Source organism: Hyperolius riggenbachi, chromosome 8 (genome assembly GCF_040937935.1).
Source record: "Hyperolius riggenbachi isolate aHypRig1 chromosome 8, aHypRig1.pri, whole genome shotgun sequence".
NCBI classification, from domain to species: domain Eukaryota; kingdom Metazoa; phylum Chordata; class Amphibia; order Anura; family Hyperoliidae; genus Hyperolius; species Hyperolius riggenbachi.
The window spans coordinates 16,600,161-16,618,676 of NC_090653.1; the positions used below are offsets into that span (position 1 = coordinate 16,600,161).

The 18,516-nt window shown below is 39.7% G+C and overlaps 1 protein-coding gene across 3 annotated transcripts in view; it reads right to left on the minus strand.

Moving 5' to 3' along the window:
- Window positions 1-4,770: 4,770 nt before the first annotated feature.
- The window catches only part of KLHL4 (kelch like family member 4), a 223,128-nt gene continuing 209,382 nt past the window's right edge, over window positions 4,771-18,516 (minus strand). For 2 of the 3 annotated variants that reach the window (XM_068250007.1, XM_068250010.1), the window contains exons 9-11: window positions 16,299-16,511; window positions 13,366-13,537; window positions 4,771-5,165 (exon numbers count right to left, since the gene is read on the minus strand). In XM_068250007.1, coding sequence (XP_068106108.1) covers window positions 5,106-5,165; window positions 13,366-13,537; window positions 16,299-16,511 — 445 coding nt within the window. In that variant the 3' untranslated portion in view covers window positions 4,771-5,105. Of the gene's footprint in view, window positions 5,166-12,731; window positions 12,762-13,365; window positions 13,538-16,298; window positions 16,512-18,516 lie in introns of those variants that run through there. The other variant, XM_068250008.1, reaches the window with a different exon arrangement.

Here is an 18,516-nt window from a genome sequence, read left to right on the forward strand (position 1 = left end):
CTTGTTCATATTCTCTTTAAAATAACTTTTCAGTACTTTGCAATTGCAAAAGTACCAAAAATTAGGTAAAAACTAAACTGTTAAAATTATTTTGAGCATTTTGAGCCTGCTGGTGGCTTAAAAGTCAATATACTGACAATAGTCTCTATTCACCAAACTTGTCATAAATTACTTATTTATCACCTAATTGATAGAAATAACCTTTCAGCAAATTCACAAGCAAAATAATCACTCAAAGTAAGTTGTTCCTGATTAGCTTCATTTCAATATTACGTTTCTTACCTTAATTATATTATATTTTTTGTTCTTTGGGAGCTTAAAAAAGTAACATAGATAAGGTGAAAACAGGTGAAAAAGCTTTGTAAATTGTGTCCAGTCTGTGAACATATCATCTAGGAGAAAAAATGCATAATGGCCCAAAAGTGATAAAAAGCAAAAAAAAAAAAAAAAGAAACTGACAGAGAAAGTCATAATAACCTGTAACCAGTGTTTAAGTTGATTAATTTGTGCATACTTCAAAATAAAATACAGTATATTCTGGTGTATAAGACTACTTTTTAACCATTGAAAATCTTCTGAAAAGTCAGGGGTCATCTTATACGCCGGGTGTCATTGGTGCCGGGTGATACGCCCTATCCTGTTACCGCCTCTCAGATCTCGCTGCTGAGGACTGTAGTGAAGCGGCGCAGGCGCACATGTGCGAGATCTGAGAGGCAGAGGAGGAGGTAAATAGGACACAAGGGCGGGGCCAGAAGGGGGAAAGCGCAATCTATTCTTCCATACCGCTCTGATAACGGGAGACAGGGAGAGCTGCCCAATCCACTTTGGGAAAGTTTACCAATCCAACCAGTCAGTTGCCTGTACTGTTATATACTGGGTACCACATACAGTACAGCACCAGTATAGGATTTTTTTGTCATTTTTATGTGGTGTGCGTTGGAAGAGGGGTAGTCTTATATGCGAGTATATCCCAAACTCTATATTTTAGCTGGAAAAGTTGGGGGTCGTCTTATACGCCAGAATATAAGGTAATTTACAAAATAGTTGACAGCATTTGTTCATTAAAAAATACCACCAGTAATTTTTTAATAATACTTAATTAAATCACCCATTTGCTGTTCATTATTTCTCTGTTTTTCAGTCCAACTATTTTTTATCTTCTGAAGCATGTGCTTTTGGATAATTCATTCAGGCTGTTAAGAATGGTCATGGTATTGCTAATAAGATACTAATAATTCAGTGTTGATGCAAATTGTATGTTTGTTTATACAACTTGGAAACTAATGATTTTGATTGGTCAGAATCAGAACTACTTATATGTGCAAAAAATAGCATAAGATTTGCTTAATCTCAGTATTAATAGCATCTTCAGTGTCCATCTCTATTAAGATGGTCACACATCATACAAACTTTTATTGTAATTCGAATCGAGCATTCTGATCGATCGGAAGTTTTTTTTTTTCAGAATCTTTGAGGAACCCACACACGTATTTGAGATTGCCACAATTTTGAGATAAAAGATTGTTAACTATGAAAAAAATTGGTTGGTTAGAAAAATCAAGAGAATAGGGGAATAAATACAGTTTGGTATATACTGAATAGTTACCATACAATTTCCATCACATACCATACAATTCTTGATAAAATTGGTCTGAATTTTGCAACATGTCCAATCTCAAAAAAATCGGGGAAAAAAATGGAAATTCGATTGGATTTCTTGATTAAAAACAAATAAAAGCTTTAAAAATTTTGTACAATTGATCGTATTTATAAAATTGGTGTAAAATTGGATCTTTTAATTGTATGGTGTGTGGTCACCTTTAGGAAGCAGCAAAACATTTATGAGTTGAATAAAAGGTCCTTAACTTGGATGCACCTGTGTGTGTTCCTAACAAAGACGGTCAAAGTGATTAGTTATGGGCCAAAATTTCACATGTGAAATTTTGCATCGAAATTCGCATTTACACATTGTAATTGTAATGTGAGATTTCAGGGAAAATCATAATTGATTTCGTGTGTAATAGTAGTATTTTAGAATTTTGCACAATTTTTGCGCTATTTCGCGAAATTTTGTGCCGACTTTAGCGGTTAATAGCAAAGCCCCCATACATGCTATTGCTACCAAAATTGCTACATATGTTAAGAAGTAAAAAAAAATAATTTTTCAACAAGACGTCGTTTTTGAGAAAATAGATTTTAAAAATGCAAAGTAAAATGGTTTTTAACTCATTTTTCCAAGTTTAAAAACGATTTTTCTTTGCATTTTCTAAATCGATTTTCTCAAAAACTATATTGTCTTTTTGGAAAATAATTTTTTCCCCTTGTACCCACTATTCCCTTTAACATCGGTAGCAATTTTGGTGTCAATAGCATGTATGGGGGCTTTGTTATTAACCTCCAAAGTCGGCACAAAATTACGTGAAATTACGCCAATTTTTATGCAAAATTACGAAAGACTACGAAATCAATTTAGATTGCAAATCGTAATTACGTATAGGCGTAATTGCAAAAATGCATGCAAAATTTTGCGAAATCATAATTTTGCTGATGACAATCATCGCTATTCACTAGTGATGATGCTGATACTTTCTAGATGATGCAAGTTCATTTGTGTTGAAATGTATGCACTTTGGCTTTAGACCAATCCCATGCAGTAGCTGATAAGTTTCATTGGTTCAATTCCAACCTGCATACATTTGCATAAAATTAACAAAAAGCATCAACTCATCATCATAACAGAAAATGCTAAATGGAAAGCATAGTTTGCTCCAATTATTTGATCTCTCTCTTAGGCCCTTGTTTAAAGTGATACTTTCACCCCTTATCAGTCAAATGCCTTTTAAGACACCAGCAAGGAAGAACATACAAAAATACTCAGAATAACTTTGACAGAACTTTTCCACCTATTTTTTGGTACATTTTCACTTTTGGAGTACTGAAAAGTTATTTTAAACAGTAGATGAAAAGTTATCTCCTAGGAGAAAACTTAAAGAGACACTGAAGCGAGAATAAATCTCGCTTCAGAGCTTATATTCAGCAGGGGCATGTGTGCCCCTGCTAAACCGCCGCTATCCCGCGGCTAAACGGGGGTCCCTTACCTCCCAAATCCCCCCCTGCAAAATCTACGACCAACTTGGTCGTAGATTTTGCTGCTGTTGAGGCAGGGCTAATGGCTGCAGCCCTGCCTCTCAGCGCTGTCTATCAGCGGGGCATCGCCGCCTCTCCCCCCGCCCCTCTCAGCGAAGGAAGACAGAGGGGCGGGGGAGGGGCGGAGATACAGCATAGAATAATAAAGTTGAAAGCACACAGATGAAAGCCTGCAGCAGCAGCCCTGCTTGTCTATAGTTTCATAGAGCCTGGACAGCACATCCAGGACAACTCATAACCCGGAAGCAGAAGGGATATGAGCCGGCGGCCATATTGGATTTTTCCTGGAGCAATAATGGATAAAAAACACACATAAAGGCACACCAGAGTGGCAAAATTATCAGGTAGAGCATTTATTCTTTACAAGCTATCGACTGATATGTTTATTTTGTGCGAAACGGCCAAATCTGGTTCCCTTTAAGTTTTCACATAAAAGATAATTTTTCATATCCTGTTTAAAGTGAATTTTGAGCACAAAAAGTACCAAAGAGTAGGTCGGAAAATACTGTCAAAAATATTCGGAGTATTTTCTTGCTTGCTAGTAGAATAAAAACTTTTGAACTGCCTGAAAGAAGTTTCCTCTTTTTGTGCACTTGATTATCAATTTTAAATATTGTGGATGTTTGGCATTCAGTGTACTACATTATGCATTGCTGCCATGGTTACAATGAAATAAAATCCAAACTACCTGGTAATTTTGGAAGTTCAAATCTGACTGAAAACCGACATGGAAAAACAACTATAGTAACATTCAATTACAACATTTCACTGAAGCGAAAAAAAAAATGATGATATTATGATTTGTATGTGTAGCACAGCTAAGAAATAAAACATTAAGATCAGATACATCAGTGTAATTGTTTCCAGTACAGGAAGAGTTGAGAAACTCCAGTTGTTATCTCTATGCAAACAAGCTATTAAGCTCTCCGACTAAGTTAGTCATGGAGAGGGCTGTTATCTGACTTTTATTATCTCAACTGTAAGTGAACTGTTTACTTTTTCTCTGCTAGAGGAGAGGTCATTAGTTCACAGACTGCTCTGAAAGACTCATTTTGAATGCTGAGTGTTGTGTAATCTGCACATATTAGAGAATGATGCAATGTTAGAAAAAACACTATATACCTGAAAATAAAAATATGAGAATATTTTCTTTGCTGCTAATCCTCTAGAAATTATTCATAGTACACAACCAATTCACTATATCATATTTTTTTTTCGCTTCAGTGTCTCTTTAAGTAACCTTGATACATATTTCAGAATTTTTTAAAGAAAAATTACACAAAAATTAAACAAGTTTTCCTGTGTTTTTACATATCCTCTCATAAAAGGAAATATTTTTCTGGTGGACAACTTGAAAGGGATTCGTAAAATTCTTTTTTTTTTTTTATCGTCTATTCATTACAACAAAACGAATGAAAAAAATCAATTTCATATTAAAAAGTTCAAATAGTGCCCCAGTAACAAATGAAGAAAGTCATTATTTCAATTCTATTGCCTACCGTATTTTTCCTCAATAAAAAATACCCCCTTCTCCATTAACATTTTACATTTTGATATATATTAAAATAGAAGGCGCCTACAATTTTAGGCTACCATTTTTTTGATGGTACATAAAATATAATATTAAAGACAAAGTTTTGGTATTCTTTAATTCTGAAATGTAGGAACATCTCCATTTGTGGAGGATTCTTTCTTAAAGACGTCGATACAATATTCAGTGTGCCTCAGAGTTTTCCATATGTACAAACTGGCAGTATTTTTATTGTTTTAGTTTTCGATCAATAGTTTTTCAGAAAAAAAAATTGGTTCCACCATGTCTCGGTGATGGATCCATGCCTCCATGAAGGCAGGGGGCTCAGCTTCTGTTTGTGTATCCTAAAATACGTCATTTCCTCAGTCACAAATCATGTTCCCCTTCGAGCCATTTTCTTTAGAAAAAAAACAAAAAAAAGTAAATTTCAGGGCAGCTTTATTACGACAACACATGAACCAGCGCGTCCAGTATTCAAGGAGACTTCCTAGAAAAAAAAACAAAAACATTTTATTAAAAATGCTACATATTTTTGTTGTTGTTTCACATCAAGCCAAAATTACCTTATTGAAGAGGCCCTGTAGTGACATATAGTAGAATGCAGTAAATTATTTAGGATACCCACTTTTTTTAGTAATTTTCCTGGTTTCAGCATCAGAAAAACTTTCTATAGCTATATATTGTTGTATTTTGAATGTATTCTTGCCCTCCCAGTGATGTTTTGCCTAGGCTTATCATGCAGAATTCCCCCAGAGCACGGTGGGAGTCCAGGGGCCATATGCAATTGAGTTTTTCACCTGAGTTACCCTAGGAGATACATTTTCCTCTTTAATTTAAAAGACTTGTCCAGAAGTTTTCAACTAAAAAAATGTACCAAAAAGTAGGTGAAAAGTACTATGAAAATTAGTTTAAGCATTTTCTTGATTTCTGGTGGCTTAACCTCTTGAGGACTGCAGGGCTAAACCCCCCTAGTGACCAGGCCTTTTTTAGTAAAATTGGCCACAGCAACTTTCAGGCAAAGCTGCAGTGATCCCCCCCCCCCCTTTTCTCCCCACCAACAGAGCTCTCTGTTGGTGGGGTCTGATCGCTCCCCCATGTTTATTTATTTTTTTATAAATATTATTGTTGGCTTTTAAAAAAAAAAAAAACTGTTCCTTTAAATACCTTCCCTCCCTCCCTCCCCACAGCCAGCCAATTACAGCGATCGGCTGTCAAAGGCTTCTGCCTATGAAAACCGATCGCTCTCTTGTCCCCCAAGGGGACAGCTGTGTCACACGGCTGTCCCCAGTACAGCGCTGCTGGCGATCTTAGCGCTGTACATAGAAATAGACGGCGATCACGCCGTCTAACAGTCTCCCGAGCGGCAATATCCACTGGGAGACTGAAGGCGGGGCGGAGCTTGGCCCCCCAAGCAGGAGATGTGCGGGCATCCTGTGCGCGATCTCCTGCATTAGCTGGCCCCAGGACTTTACGCCAATCGCCGTTAGGCGGTCCTGGGGCTGCCGCCGCGGCTACGCCCATCAGGGTGACGCAGTTGGAAAGAGGTTAAAGGAAATTTTATTGACAAGTTTAAAAATGTCACCTAGGAGAAAACCCAGGAGAAAAATGTAATTGCATATGGGCCCAGGTGTATTTTTTATACTGGCTTTAGAACTTTCAGTAACCAAACAAACATTCTGTAGAGACCACCTGACAGGACTAAAGATGCCACCACCTTTAATAGATTTCAGACTGTATAACAGGGTGTGGTAAGATTTTACAATGGGCAAACACTGAACAAATAATTGAACAATAAAAACTATAAAAAATAAGCTATTTTATTTATTGCACTATTACTACAATCCCTCTTTAAAAAAATGTTGTGATGTCTATATCTAAATAGAAGCAACACAAAAATCTGTCAGTTTTCACGTACGGTCATTGAGCACGTAAAAGAGTTGCTGGGGCCTTTCTGTCAGCTCCAACTGGTCTGGCCATCCCCCTTTGAACTCTCTCATTAACAAGGCATTGCCCTCTGCAGAATTATCATGTAATGGCTGGTTTTGTTTTTCCCCCACACTATTCTGACCAAACTTTAATTACTTTTTGCATGGGGATTCCAAATGAATCGCTGGCAATTACAGAAATACTTAACCACTTGAGCCCCAGAGGTTTATACCCCTCTAGTAACCAGCCCATTTTTTTTACAATTTCACAACTTTATGATTTATTGATCGGTCATACAACTTGGCACCCAAATTAATTTTACCTCCTTTACTTGTCACAAATAGAGCTTTCTTTTGGTGTTCCCTGATGGCTGCTGCCATTGTCAGGTTTTTTTAATTGATTAAAAAAGAGCAACTTTTTGTATATTTTTACCCTCCTTCCCTCCCCCCCCTCCCCCCCCCCCCAATTGGCCCTACACTACATGTTCTTATATGGCTATGACGGGGATTAGATTTGCAACTTGTCAGAGGGATAGTTAGTAACAAGATAATATACTCTGTGCAGAGCTGCGTTAAAGCGGAATATAACCCTGCATTTCAACTTTGCTCTAAAACATTATTTACAGTATATTATATGCAACCAGCATTTTTTTTTTTTACTAGACCAGCATTGGAAGGGTTACACAGGGCTTTAAAGTTCCTGGAGATTTCTGCAGACGCATCCGAAGCTGACATAGATACATTTTGTTTACATAAATGTATCTAAGTGTTGAATGTGACTCATCTCTCTGACTGAGAAGGAGTTGGAGGACAGCCAAAGAGTGTGTTACATTTGTCAATAGATACATCTAACTAAATAGAATGTAACAATCTGAACTTCTGCATATCTCTCCACGGAACTTGAAACCTCTGTGTTTAACCCTTCCAATGCTGGTCTAGTAAAAAAAAAAAATGCTTTTTGCATATACAGTAATATGCTGTAAATAATGTTTTAGAGCAAAGTTGAAATGCAGGGTTATATTCCGCTTTAAACACAAATACAAAACACAGCCTGCTGATCGCCGTCTCCCGCTCTGGTTACTGATGGATAATCTTGCTCCTCACAAGTCACTGAGGAACAAGGAAGCCACTCTGCGGCCGCCCATCGGCATTAGGCAGTCACTGAGAGGTTAAACCTGCCTATCTAGCACCACCGTTTAAACCATGGTCAAAATCACGGTGCTCACATCACATTTTTTTCTTATTCTGGCGCTTGAAGTGAACATTACATGAAGCTCCTGTCCTGCATCTGCATTATTGTATGCACTGCACATGATTAGCTTAGAGGATTGTATGAATAAGAAGGTGCCCAGGTGTTCCGAATAAAATGTTCAGTAAATGTAGACTTCAATTTGGCAAATAATAATAATAATAAAAATTAATAATAATTGGACTAGTCGTAGCCCCTCTCAGAATTCTGCACAAGTCCACAATCCTAGATTAAGGGTTCGATCCAATTCTCTTTTCCTCCTCGGCTTTCTCCCAGAGGATACTTTTTCATCTTCTGTTTAAATTAACTTTTTAGCACTCTGCAATAAAGTACCAAAAAGTAGGTGACAAATACTGTCAAAATTATTCTGAGTATTTTATTGCTTGCTGGTGGCTTAAAAAAAAAAAAAAACATTAATAATATGTAAAAATATAACCTAGGAGAAAACGTAACAAAAAAAGTGAATTGGATCAGGCCCTAAATGTTTTAATTTGCTGTATATCCTCAAATATAAAAGTCGACCTCATGTAAAGGCGACCACAATATTTGACCCTCTTAAGCTGGAATTTTGTATTGACTCAAGTATAAGTCTACCCAGCAAAGTTAATGACTGCACTTGGAGCTTGGGAGGGGTTAATGACTGCACTGCATACAGTATTTCAGCCATTAACCCCTCCTGTCCCTTAAAGGCCTCCAAGTGCAGCAATTATTTTCTCCCCTCCTGCAGCCCAGTATCCCCCCCTTCCTTTTTTTTTCCTTGTTAATTGTTGTGGACAGGATTTTCAGACCTGTGTATTGGCATTCCCTTTATCAAAAAAATGTCACTTAGGCTTTGTTAACATTGAGTTCCGATACCTCCTCCAGGCCCCCAAGTGCTGCAATTATTCACCCCCTTCCTGCAGGCCAGTATCCCACCTTCCTTTTTTTTTTCCTTGTTAATTGTTGTGGCCAGGACTTTCAGACTTGTGTATTTTTGGCAATTCCTTTATCAAGAAAATGTCCCTTACCACTGGATAAATTGCTGCTAATGAGAATGTCAATAATAGCACACAAATTACTCCGTGGGTGACTCGTGTATATGTCGACCCCTATACATTTACTTTGTACGTCAGACCTATATTTCTAGACTTATATTCGAGTAAATACAGTAGAAAAAAACAAAAAAGTATGAGATTTTAAAATGTGCATAGAGGACAATTTTAAAATATCAGAAAGATGCAACAAATCAACCAGATAATATTGGACTTTTGGAACCTTTAAGGGAGTGTAAAAGAATACTTTAAAAAAAATGGGAATATTTTGATTTAGTTATTTTTGCAAATCAATGTATCTGTTAAACAGTTGTAAGGAAAGCCTGCTAAATTATTGTATTAACTGATGTATTTATTGAAAAACTGAAATAAGCAATGTGACTTCTCTCTTTAAAGCAAGTTCCACATCAGTGAGAAAAAAATAGTTGAAAACAATATAGGATATTTTACTTAATGACTTATACAGCACACGTCCTTTTGGCTGTAATCACTTTTTCTGTTTTGACACACAATTTAAATCTTTCCTCTACATAGCCACTAGATGGCAGTAAAGTACAGAAAATAAATATGCCATATGAAAGGAAAAGAAATGTACAATGCATACATATATACATTTGGGGTTTTCAGAAAAGCATGACACAAAGATACAGATGAAAAGCTTAACCAATTTCGGACCAACGCAGTTTAAATCTACGTTGGGTGGGTGGCGCTGCGGTTCTGACCGGACGCAAACTCTACGCCGCTTTCTACCCGCTGCAATCAGCTGCCCTGCCGCCTCTATGACGGCAGGGCACTGTGAGCCGGGTAGGAGCCGTTTCCATTGGCTTACATGGAGTGACATGGTCAGGAGCCAGTGAAAGCGGCTCCTGACTGGCGCACAGCGCTCTGCCGTCATAGCGACAGCAGAGAGAGCAGCCTGCGGCGGGGACAGAGCGGCGTGATTGGCGGGAGCGACGGATTTTTGCAGCGATTCGTCGGGTTTTAGCGTACCAGCAGCCTCTGCTCCTTAAGGGGGCAGAGGCTGCTGGTACCGAAGTGGTTAAAAAAAACTTGAGCCAAACGTCAGGCAAAAAATTAGATACAGCTAAGTCCCTGGTATCCATCACCGGCGGGGATCACCTGGTGCCGGGATGTGCTTGCCAGTTGCATGAGCAAAAAGCACAACTCCCCCTCTCTCCCCAAATTTGTATCTGATCTCTGATGAAGCGAGGTTGTCCACTCAGGAAACGCGTTGGCTTACAAATGTCGGTTATTGTTTTGATACAATAAAGAACTGTTTCTTTATACTGTAGAGCCAGTCTCGCTTAATGGGTCCAGGCAGGCCAGATACCAGAGAAGGGTCTGGAAACAGCATTTCTCATAACCTTATGGAGACCGAGACACATTGACATCTGCAGACGGACAGACACTGCCCGATTCCTGAAAGTGAATCTATTCTGTTGCTTTATTTGCTGATTGGTCAAAATCGACTTTCTCAGCAACAACGCAATGTAAGTTGCTTATTTTAAGAGGGTGAAGCATCCCCACACATTTAAAACATGAGGAGTGCTTCAGCCTCAGGACCTTCCATGTCCTCCCGACCACCGCAGCTGCCTGGGGCCCTCCTGTAGATCGCGAGTCGTGACTGTGCTCCTCTTCATAAATGAGTGCAGCACCTACATAAATATGGGCGGGCCTGCAAAGTAGCACGAACTGCTCCTTCTTGCGCAGGTGTGGCCATACATGTGCAGATGACGTACGGCCGCAATTAGCGATGATCGTAAATTGTTAATTATGATCACACAAAATGTCACGTAAAATTTTGCAATTATTATTTTTTACATCTTGAATTTGACATTTGAAGCCTAGCGTGTACAGCTGGGAGGGGTAATCAGGACACAGGACAGTTGGAACTGTGTCTCCTGCTCCCTTTCACCTCCTTTCAACCAAAAAGATGGCTGCCCCATGACAAAGATAGCAGCCCCCATGAATCACAAACATTTGCCTGTTCTTTTAAAACGGGTGGGTAAGAGATTATAATACCTATCTATTCTAATTAACATAACTAATGTAACTTAATAACAGTGTGTTTGTTTTGGCATATTGGGCAAGTACAGATGGGTCGGCACCACCAAAAGTATAAATGGCTCTCCTATTTCATTAAAACAGGGGTTACAGTGACAGACTGCTGTTTCGGGCAGAAATGCCCTTTTTTTTTAAGCTGCATGAATCACCTAAATTGGGTACGGGTCAAAAAAAAATTTTTTTTGAAAAAGAAATGTAGTTTTTGAGAAAACCTTTTTTTTACTTTTTAAACTTACAAGACTGACAGTTAAACCACTTCAACCTTCAGTCATTTTTTCACCTTATGCATCCAAGCAATTTTCACCTCCCATTCATTCGCCAATAACTTTATCACTACTTGTCACAATTAATTGATCTCATCTATCTCTTGTTTTTTTCTGCCACCAATTAGGCTTTCTTTTTATTTCTCAGTTTTTGGCCATTATAGGTTTAAAACACCATAAAAATAAAATGCCATAATTAAAACTCATGTATTTTTTTTGCCCATTTGTCCCAGTTATTACATTATCTAAAATATGTCCCTATCACAATGTATGGTGCCAATATTTTATTTGGAAATAAAGGTGCATTTTTCAGTGTTGTGTCCATCACTATTTACTAGCTTATAATTTGAAAAATTATAGTAATATACCCTCTTGACATGCATATAAAAAAAAAAGTTCAGACCCATAACTATTTATGTTTTATTTATGTTTTTTTATTTGCATTTTTTTTTATAGTTACAAATTTTATTTGGGTATTTTGGGGAGTGTGGGAGGTATACAGTTAATTTTACATGTAATTTATTGTGTGCGTTTAAAAAAAAATGTATGTAGATGTAGTATTACAATTTGGCCTCAAGATGGCCAGAGTCAAAGAAAGTAAAGGGAGGACGTGAAACTTTTCGAGGCTTCTCATAGAAGCTGTTGGTCTTTCTAACGGAGGCTTAGATCAATGAATGGGAGCTGGGTTCCCATTCATTGATCTCTGGGCTAACGGGCTGCGGCACGGGAGTGCACGGGTGCACGCGCGAACCTGGCCAGAGCGCGCAGCCTTTTGGATGTAGCAGATACGTCCAAAAGGCTTAAATGGTTAAAAAACATTTGCAGTTTTAAAATTGATCTTCTCAAAAACTACTAGGTCTTTTTAAAACATTATTTTAACTTTTACCAAATATTCTCATTAACCTATGTAGTAATAGCATGTATGGGGGCTTTTTTTATTAACCACTACAGTCAGTACAAAACTTTGTGAAAATTAAGCAAAGTTACGAATGATCACAATTGTAGACGAAATTATGATTTTTCCCACAATTTCATATCGTAATTGTGAATTTTGAGGCAAAATTAAATCTTCAAAATTACGTCCATGCGAAATCTGTGCTCATCATCACTATTATGCATGAAGAGGAACGCTGTCAGGATCAGAAATCCGACAAGATCGTTGGATTACTTTCAGGTGTCCATGCACGGCAATGTTGGAGGCCACTTAGGGAAGTGTGTCATTTTTTGCCTTTCTTCACCTCGGGTACACTTTTATGACAAAGAACATCAATTTGCTAATTTTACACTTTGTCTTGATATTTATTTCAGGAGTAACATTTTGCTCACGTGAGACTGACTGCTGGGAATAGAAGTTTGGTAAAGAAGTTTGGTATGGCCCACGCACTTCTGAGGTCCTTCTACTCTGCTACAATCGAGTCAGTCCTCTGCTCATCCATCCTGGTCTGGTTCGCTAGCTGCACCGCCAGAGGGTCACTCCAGAGGGTCATCAGCTCAGCATAGAGGATAATTGGTAAACCTCTTCCCCCTCTAGATCTCACCTACAACACCAGACTGCGAAATAGAGCAATGAAAATTGTGAGCGACCCCTCTCACCCTGGCCAGTTTTTTCAGGCGACTCAAACTGGGCCGAATGTTCCGATCCATCCCTGCTAAGACTACTAGGCGCTTGAACACTTTCTTCCCCACGGACGTTAGACTCTTGAACTCCGCCCACTCCACTGACCCCCCCCCTGCAGCCGACTACCGGACTAATATCTGACTTCGGCTGTGGCCGCTCTGCTTACTACCTTGCTTAGGTCGGACTTGAATTATCTCCTGCTACACGCTGCTGCCCCTGCTAGACATGCAATTGCTCTACTGCAAATGTGTATTACTCCTGTTCTGTGTTTTTGCTGCTGTGTTTGTTCCTGCTGTATTATTCTGTCTGTTTGTGTACTACTCATTCTGTGCCAACCAATGTGCCAAGTCCAATTCCGGGCACGGTCCAACTAAATAAATAAACTATTTTGATTCTGATTCTAGTTTAGGATTGAGAATTTGCACATGACCTTTACAAGGTGACTCCCGTAGCAGACATTTGTTTCTGTATTGTACTCCTAATTGTTCTGAAATATTGCCACAAACATTGCGATACATTAATACATAGGTAGCATACCTGCGTCCACTCATTGGTCTGTGTATCGTAAGATTCTACCGTGCTAAGGTATGTCTGCCCGTCGTAACCGCCCACCGCGTACAGCCTGTCTCCAAGGGAGCAAACTCCCACCGCATCCCGAGGCACGCTCAGCGGAGCCACCGTGGTCCAGTTGTCCGTTTTGGGGTCGTACCTTAAATTGAAATAAGATTATCTGTTATGCAATAATAAAATATACATATATAATATACAGCAAGGACAAATTACTAGTATTAACCTCCTTTGCGGTAATCCCGAGTCAGGCTTGGGCCGAAAATCCGCAGCTCAGAGCGGTAATCCCGTGCCCGAGTGAGATCTATGCAGCAGCTGCTGCAGATCTCTCTGTGGTATGTTTTTATTTTCTTGTTTTTAGGGTCTAAAAGCTTGTTAAAAATTTTTAGACCCTAAATCTGGATATAATCATAACGCCACGAAGGTTAAAGTACTGTAAATACCTAAATATCTGAATGGGGGTGGGTGGTTAGATACACCACGTCAGTAGTTGGAAGCATCTAGATGGTTCAAAGGCTTCCCCAGATCTTTCCCCAGATCCTTCTGCAGCCCACTGTTCCAACGCACAGTTTTCCATCTATGGACATGCGCATCTAGAATGAGCACGCGGTTCCAGGAATTTTTTTCATCTTTACTGCCTCTGTATGAAGTTACCACTGATGTCATTTCTTCCCCTACTCTTTTTCTCCTGCCTGAAATGGTGTATGCATTGCCAGACCTCCTCTCCACTGAGCTTTGCACTCACAACTGCACTGTCATATCTAGCCTGCTTTGTAAACACGTGTGAGCACTGCATGGGTCATATTTCAGCAGCTTCTGCAGAGGGGTGAGGTGTATTTCCCTTCTCATCCTCATGTTACACAGAAAAAGTGGGATCAGCGCATCACCAGGCCGCCTCTGAATGGCCTCAGCTCAGAGATGCGCTGAGCCCCCCCAGGAACTACAAACGCACCTTGAACCAAACAGAGGCTCTGCATATACACCAAAGAAAAACTAACAAGTGGGAGCAGCTGACCAGAATTAAATCAAACATAGCAAAGAAATGAACATCGCTACTTAAAAACAGATGGATGCTTACCTGCAAAAAAAGTGCAGACCCCACTCATGGGATACAAATACACAATGAGCACACATACAACCTGTCTACCACTTGGAGGATGTTAGTTTCCACTAACAGCTTGCAATGCAATTTGTTAGGTACTCGTCCCTCCCACTGTCGAAGAAGTCTTTCCTCCATGGGAGGGGACCTAACACTAACTAAAACCTACCTATGCATATGCATAGCCTGGGCGCGCTACCAGTAAAATTAAGAATTGCACAGAAAAAGTGGGATCAGCGCATCACCAGGCCGCCTCTGAATGGCCTCAGCTCAGAGATGAGGCCATTCAGAGGCGGCAATGTACCAGAATAGAGCCAGGCTGACTGAGATGAGATTCATTCCAGCAGACACATTTATGATTATATCGGAATGCTTGCAATGCAGACTACATGTAGACTACATAATAAATACAGAGCTGTGGGTAAATGAAATTTGATTTTATGGCTGACAATCCCTTTAACCATTTCAGCCCGCAGGGATTTTTAACCATATGCATCAGAGCAATTTTCACCTCCCATTCATTCACTAATAACTTTATCACTACTTAACACAATGTATTGATCTATATCTTGTCTTTTTCCACCACTAATTAGGCTTTCTTTGGGTGGTACATTTTGCTAAGAATTATTTTTTTATAAATGCATTTTAACAGAATTAGTAAGAAAAAAAAATGGAAAAAAAAAATCATTATTTCTCAGTTTTCATCCATTATAGCTTTAAAATAATCCACACTACCAGAATTAAAACCTATGTATTTTATTTGCCCGTTTGTCTCGGTTATGACACCATTTAAATTTTGTCCCTATCACAATGTATTGCGCCAATATTTGATTTGGAAATAAAGGTGCATTGTTTCCGTTTTGCGTCCTTCACTATTTACAAGCTTATAATTTAAAAAATGTTCGTAGTATAACCCCTTCAAATGCATATTTAAAAAGTTCTTTCTTTTTTTTTTTTAATCGTAATTTTTTTTTCCATTAAAAATTTTATTTGGGTAATATTTTGGTGTGTGAAATAAACAGTTAATTTTTAATGTTATTATATAAGTAAATTTAAATGTAAAAATGTATGTTGATGTAGTTTTACTATTTGGCCAAAAGATGGCCACCTTGAGTTTATTTTTTTCTCCTTGTGCTTCTCGATCACCGGAAAAAGACTGAAGCCTCTAGTAAGAGAACTTCGGTTTTTCTGCTGGGGACACGAATCGGTGATCGGGAACCATGTTCCCGTTCACTGATCCCAGGGCTACCGGGGGACACCACGAGGGCACGGGGGTGCGCCCGCGATCGCGCGCCGTAGCGCGGCACCGCAGCAGAGCAGCCGTCTGGACGTGAGGATCACGTCCGGGCGGCTGAAATGGTTAACTATGATCTGTAGACTCTGAGCTGGAGCTCCTGGCTTTTTTCAATTTGACTTTGGAGTTTACAGAGATACCCATTTCTTGGAAGATTGGCAAACGTCTCAAATGTTTTCACTTGTGAATCATCTTATGCCCTATAAAATTTTGAACTTTAGATTCAGTTTGGAAATGGCCCTATAACAAGTTCCTAGATTGCTGTATAGCAAAAAATGCATTTGTAAGACTATTGCTGATGTCTTTCCTCCTTGGCATTGTGTTAACACATGTGAATGCTCCAGATCAGTAAACTGGCCAAACTGTCTACTTTTATCGTAGTGGTCACACCTGCTGCTGATCAATCATCATCAATCATTGGCCGTTCCTTGTTGTAAAGAGATGAGAACCATCACAGACCCCATTTCGGTTACTCTACATTGATAGAAAAGGAATTTCTCCAAATCTTACCTCTCCACACAGTCCGAAAGGCGGGAACAGTGATTGGATGCTGGCGCGTCATGTCCTCCAACCGCATAAAGGAACCCATTGTAGGTGGCCACTCCCACACCGCCTCTCCGCTTAGACATTGGGGCGCACATACTCCACTTGTTGGTGTGAGGATCAAAACACTCCATTGACTTCAGACAGGAACTGCCATCTCTGCCGCCCACCGCGTATAATCTGATGGGAGGAAGCAACATGAGCTGGTTAGCCAGATGGGATTCTTTTTGTTAATTGTTATTACCTTTGATTCATAGACAAGACACAGAACATTTATATCACGTTTTTCTCTTGGCGGACTCAAAACACTTGTGCTGCAGCCACTAGGGTGCGCTCTATAGACAGAAGTAGTGTTAGGAAGTCTTGCCCAAGGTCCCCTTACTGAATAGGCGCTGGCTTACTAAACAGGAACAGACAAGATTCAAACCCAGGTCTTCTGTGTCAGAGGCAGAGCCCTTAAAGAAAACCAGAGATGAAATAAAGAAAAGCTTTTATACATACCTGGGGCTTCCTCCAGCCTCATATGCACGGATCGCTCCCACGCCGCCGTCCACCGCTGCCCGCAACTACGAGAACCAGCTCCCCCGTCAGTCGGAGCCAGTCTAGCGTAGGAGAAGTGCGCTGTTTGCATATCTCTGCAGCAGCCGCTAGAGAGATACGTAGAGGGCGCACTTCTCCTGCGTAGGCTGGCTCCGATGATGTCAGTGACGGAAGTCGGTACTCGTAGCTGCGGGCAGTGGTGGATGGTGGCGTGGGAGCGATCTGTGCGTATGGGGCTGGAGGAAGCCCCAGGTGTGTATAAAAGCTTTTCTTTATTTCATCTCTGGTACCCTTTAACTTAGGGATGTCAAACCGGTTCCTTCGAGGGCTGAGGTCCTCACACATTTTTGACACAGCTCAAATTAATTAAATGGGTCTGAATCAAGAAAGATGCGGTCCATCAGGTAGAGCACATTCCTCTCTTTCTCAGTCCATCCTAAACATTGGCATGGATCTGGCCCTCAAGGCCTGGAGTTCCACATCTGTGCCTTAAGGGCTCTTTCACAGTGCGACGTTAAAGTCGCACGTTATTAAATACTTTAACGCAGAGTAACGCACAGCAATGCAAAGTCTGTGCGACATTCACAGTGCACACGTTGCGTTAGTGTATAGCGTTATTAAAAAGTGCTGCATGCTGTGCGTTTAGCAATGTATCTGCTGCGTTATTTGTGTTGCACATGTTCAGTAATATTTTTTTGTTCTTTTTTAAAATATTCCGCATGCGCCGTTTTCATTCCATAGTAAATACATTTTCTAACGTGCGACTTTAACGTCGCACTGTGAAAGTGTATATGCATCAAACGCAACGTCCTACTGTGTAAGTTACAGTAGCCTAAAGGAAACCAGAGATGAACGCTTTGGCACAAAATAAACATATCCCCCAATAGATTTTACAAAATAAATCCTATACCTGGTATTTTCGCAGCTCTGGTGTGCCGTTTTTTGTGGGGTTTTTTTTTTACTAAAACTCCATGCAAAACACATCAGAAAAGCATATTATTTAGTGGTCTGTGTGCAAAATGAAATCACCATTTCTAAAAACCTCTTATGACTAACAAATCTAGATAAAAACACATTTTTCAATATACCCTTACAATAGCAGCTCCTCCCATCTCATCACAGCTCTCTGCGGTGCTTTGAATATACAGAACAGGAAAGCAGAACCAGAAGGGGGCAGGCTTGGGCTTGGAAAGACATCAGAGAAGACAGTCTCAGCTATAATGATTCCTGAGCAAAGCCAGACTGAATGCTCAGTCAGGGATTTTATCAGGGCTGATAACAAGCAGGGTGAGCAGTGAAGGATGAAACAGAGAGCAGGGTAGGCGTTTTCTCTAATGTTCCCACTGATATATGGTAAAATGCACTAGGATGCTCCATCTCTGGTTCACTTTAAAGTGAACCGGAGACAAAGCACCCTCATGTATTTCTCTATATATATCAGTGGGAACATTAGAGAAACCGCATGCATTAGAAGATTTTAATATATAATAAAAAGCAGTTGGGATAAAATGCAATGCCAGCTTTTAGGGCACAATAAACTACACTTTGGAAACGTGTAATTTGTAAACCGACAATATTACGTGTGCACAAAAGCAAATATGATAACTGTATGAGAAATAAAAAGTAGGCAAACACATTTTTATTG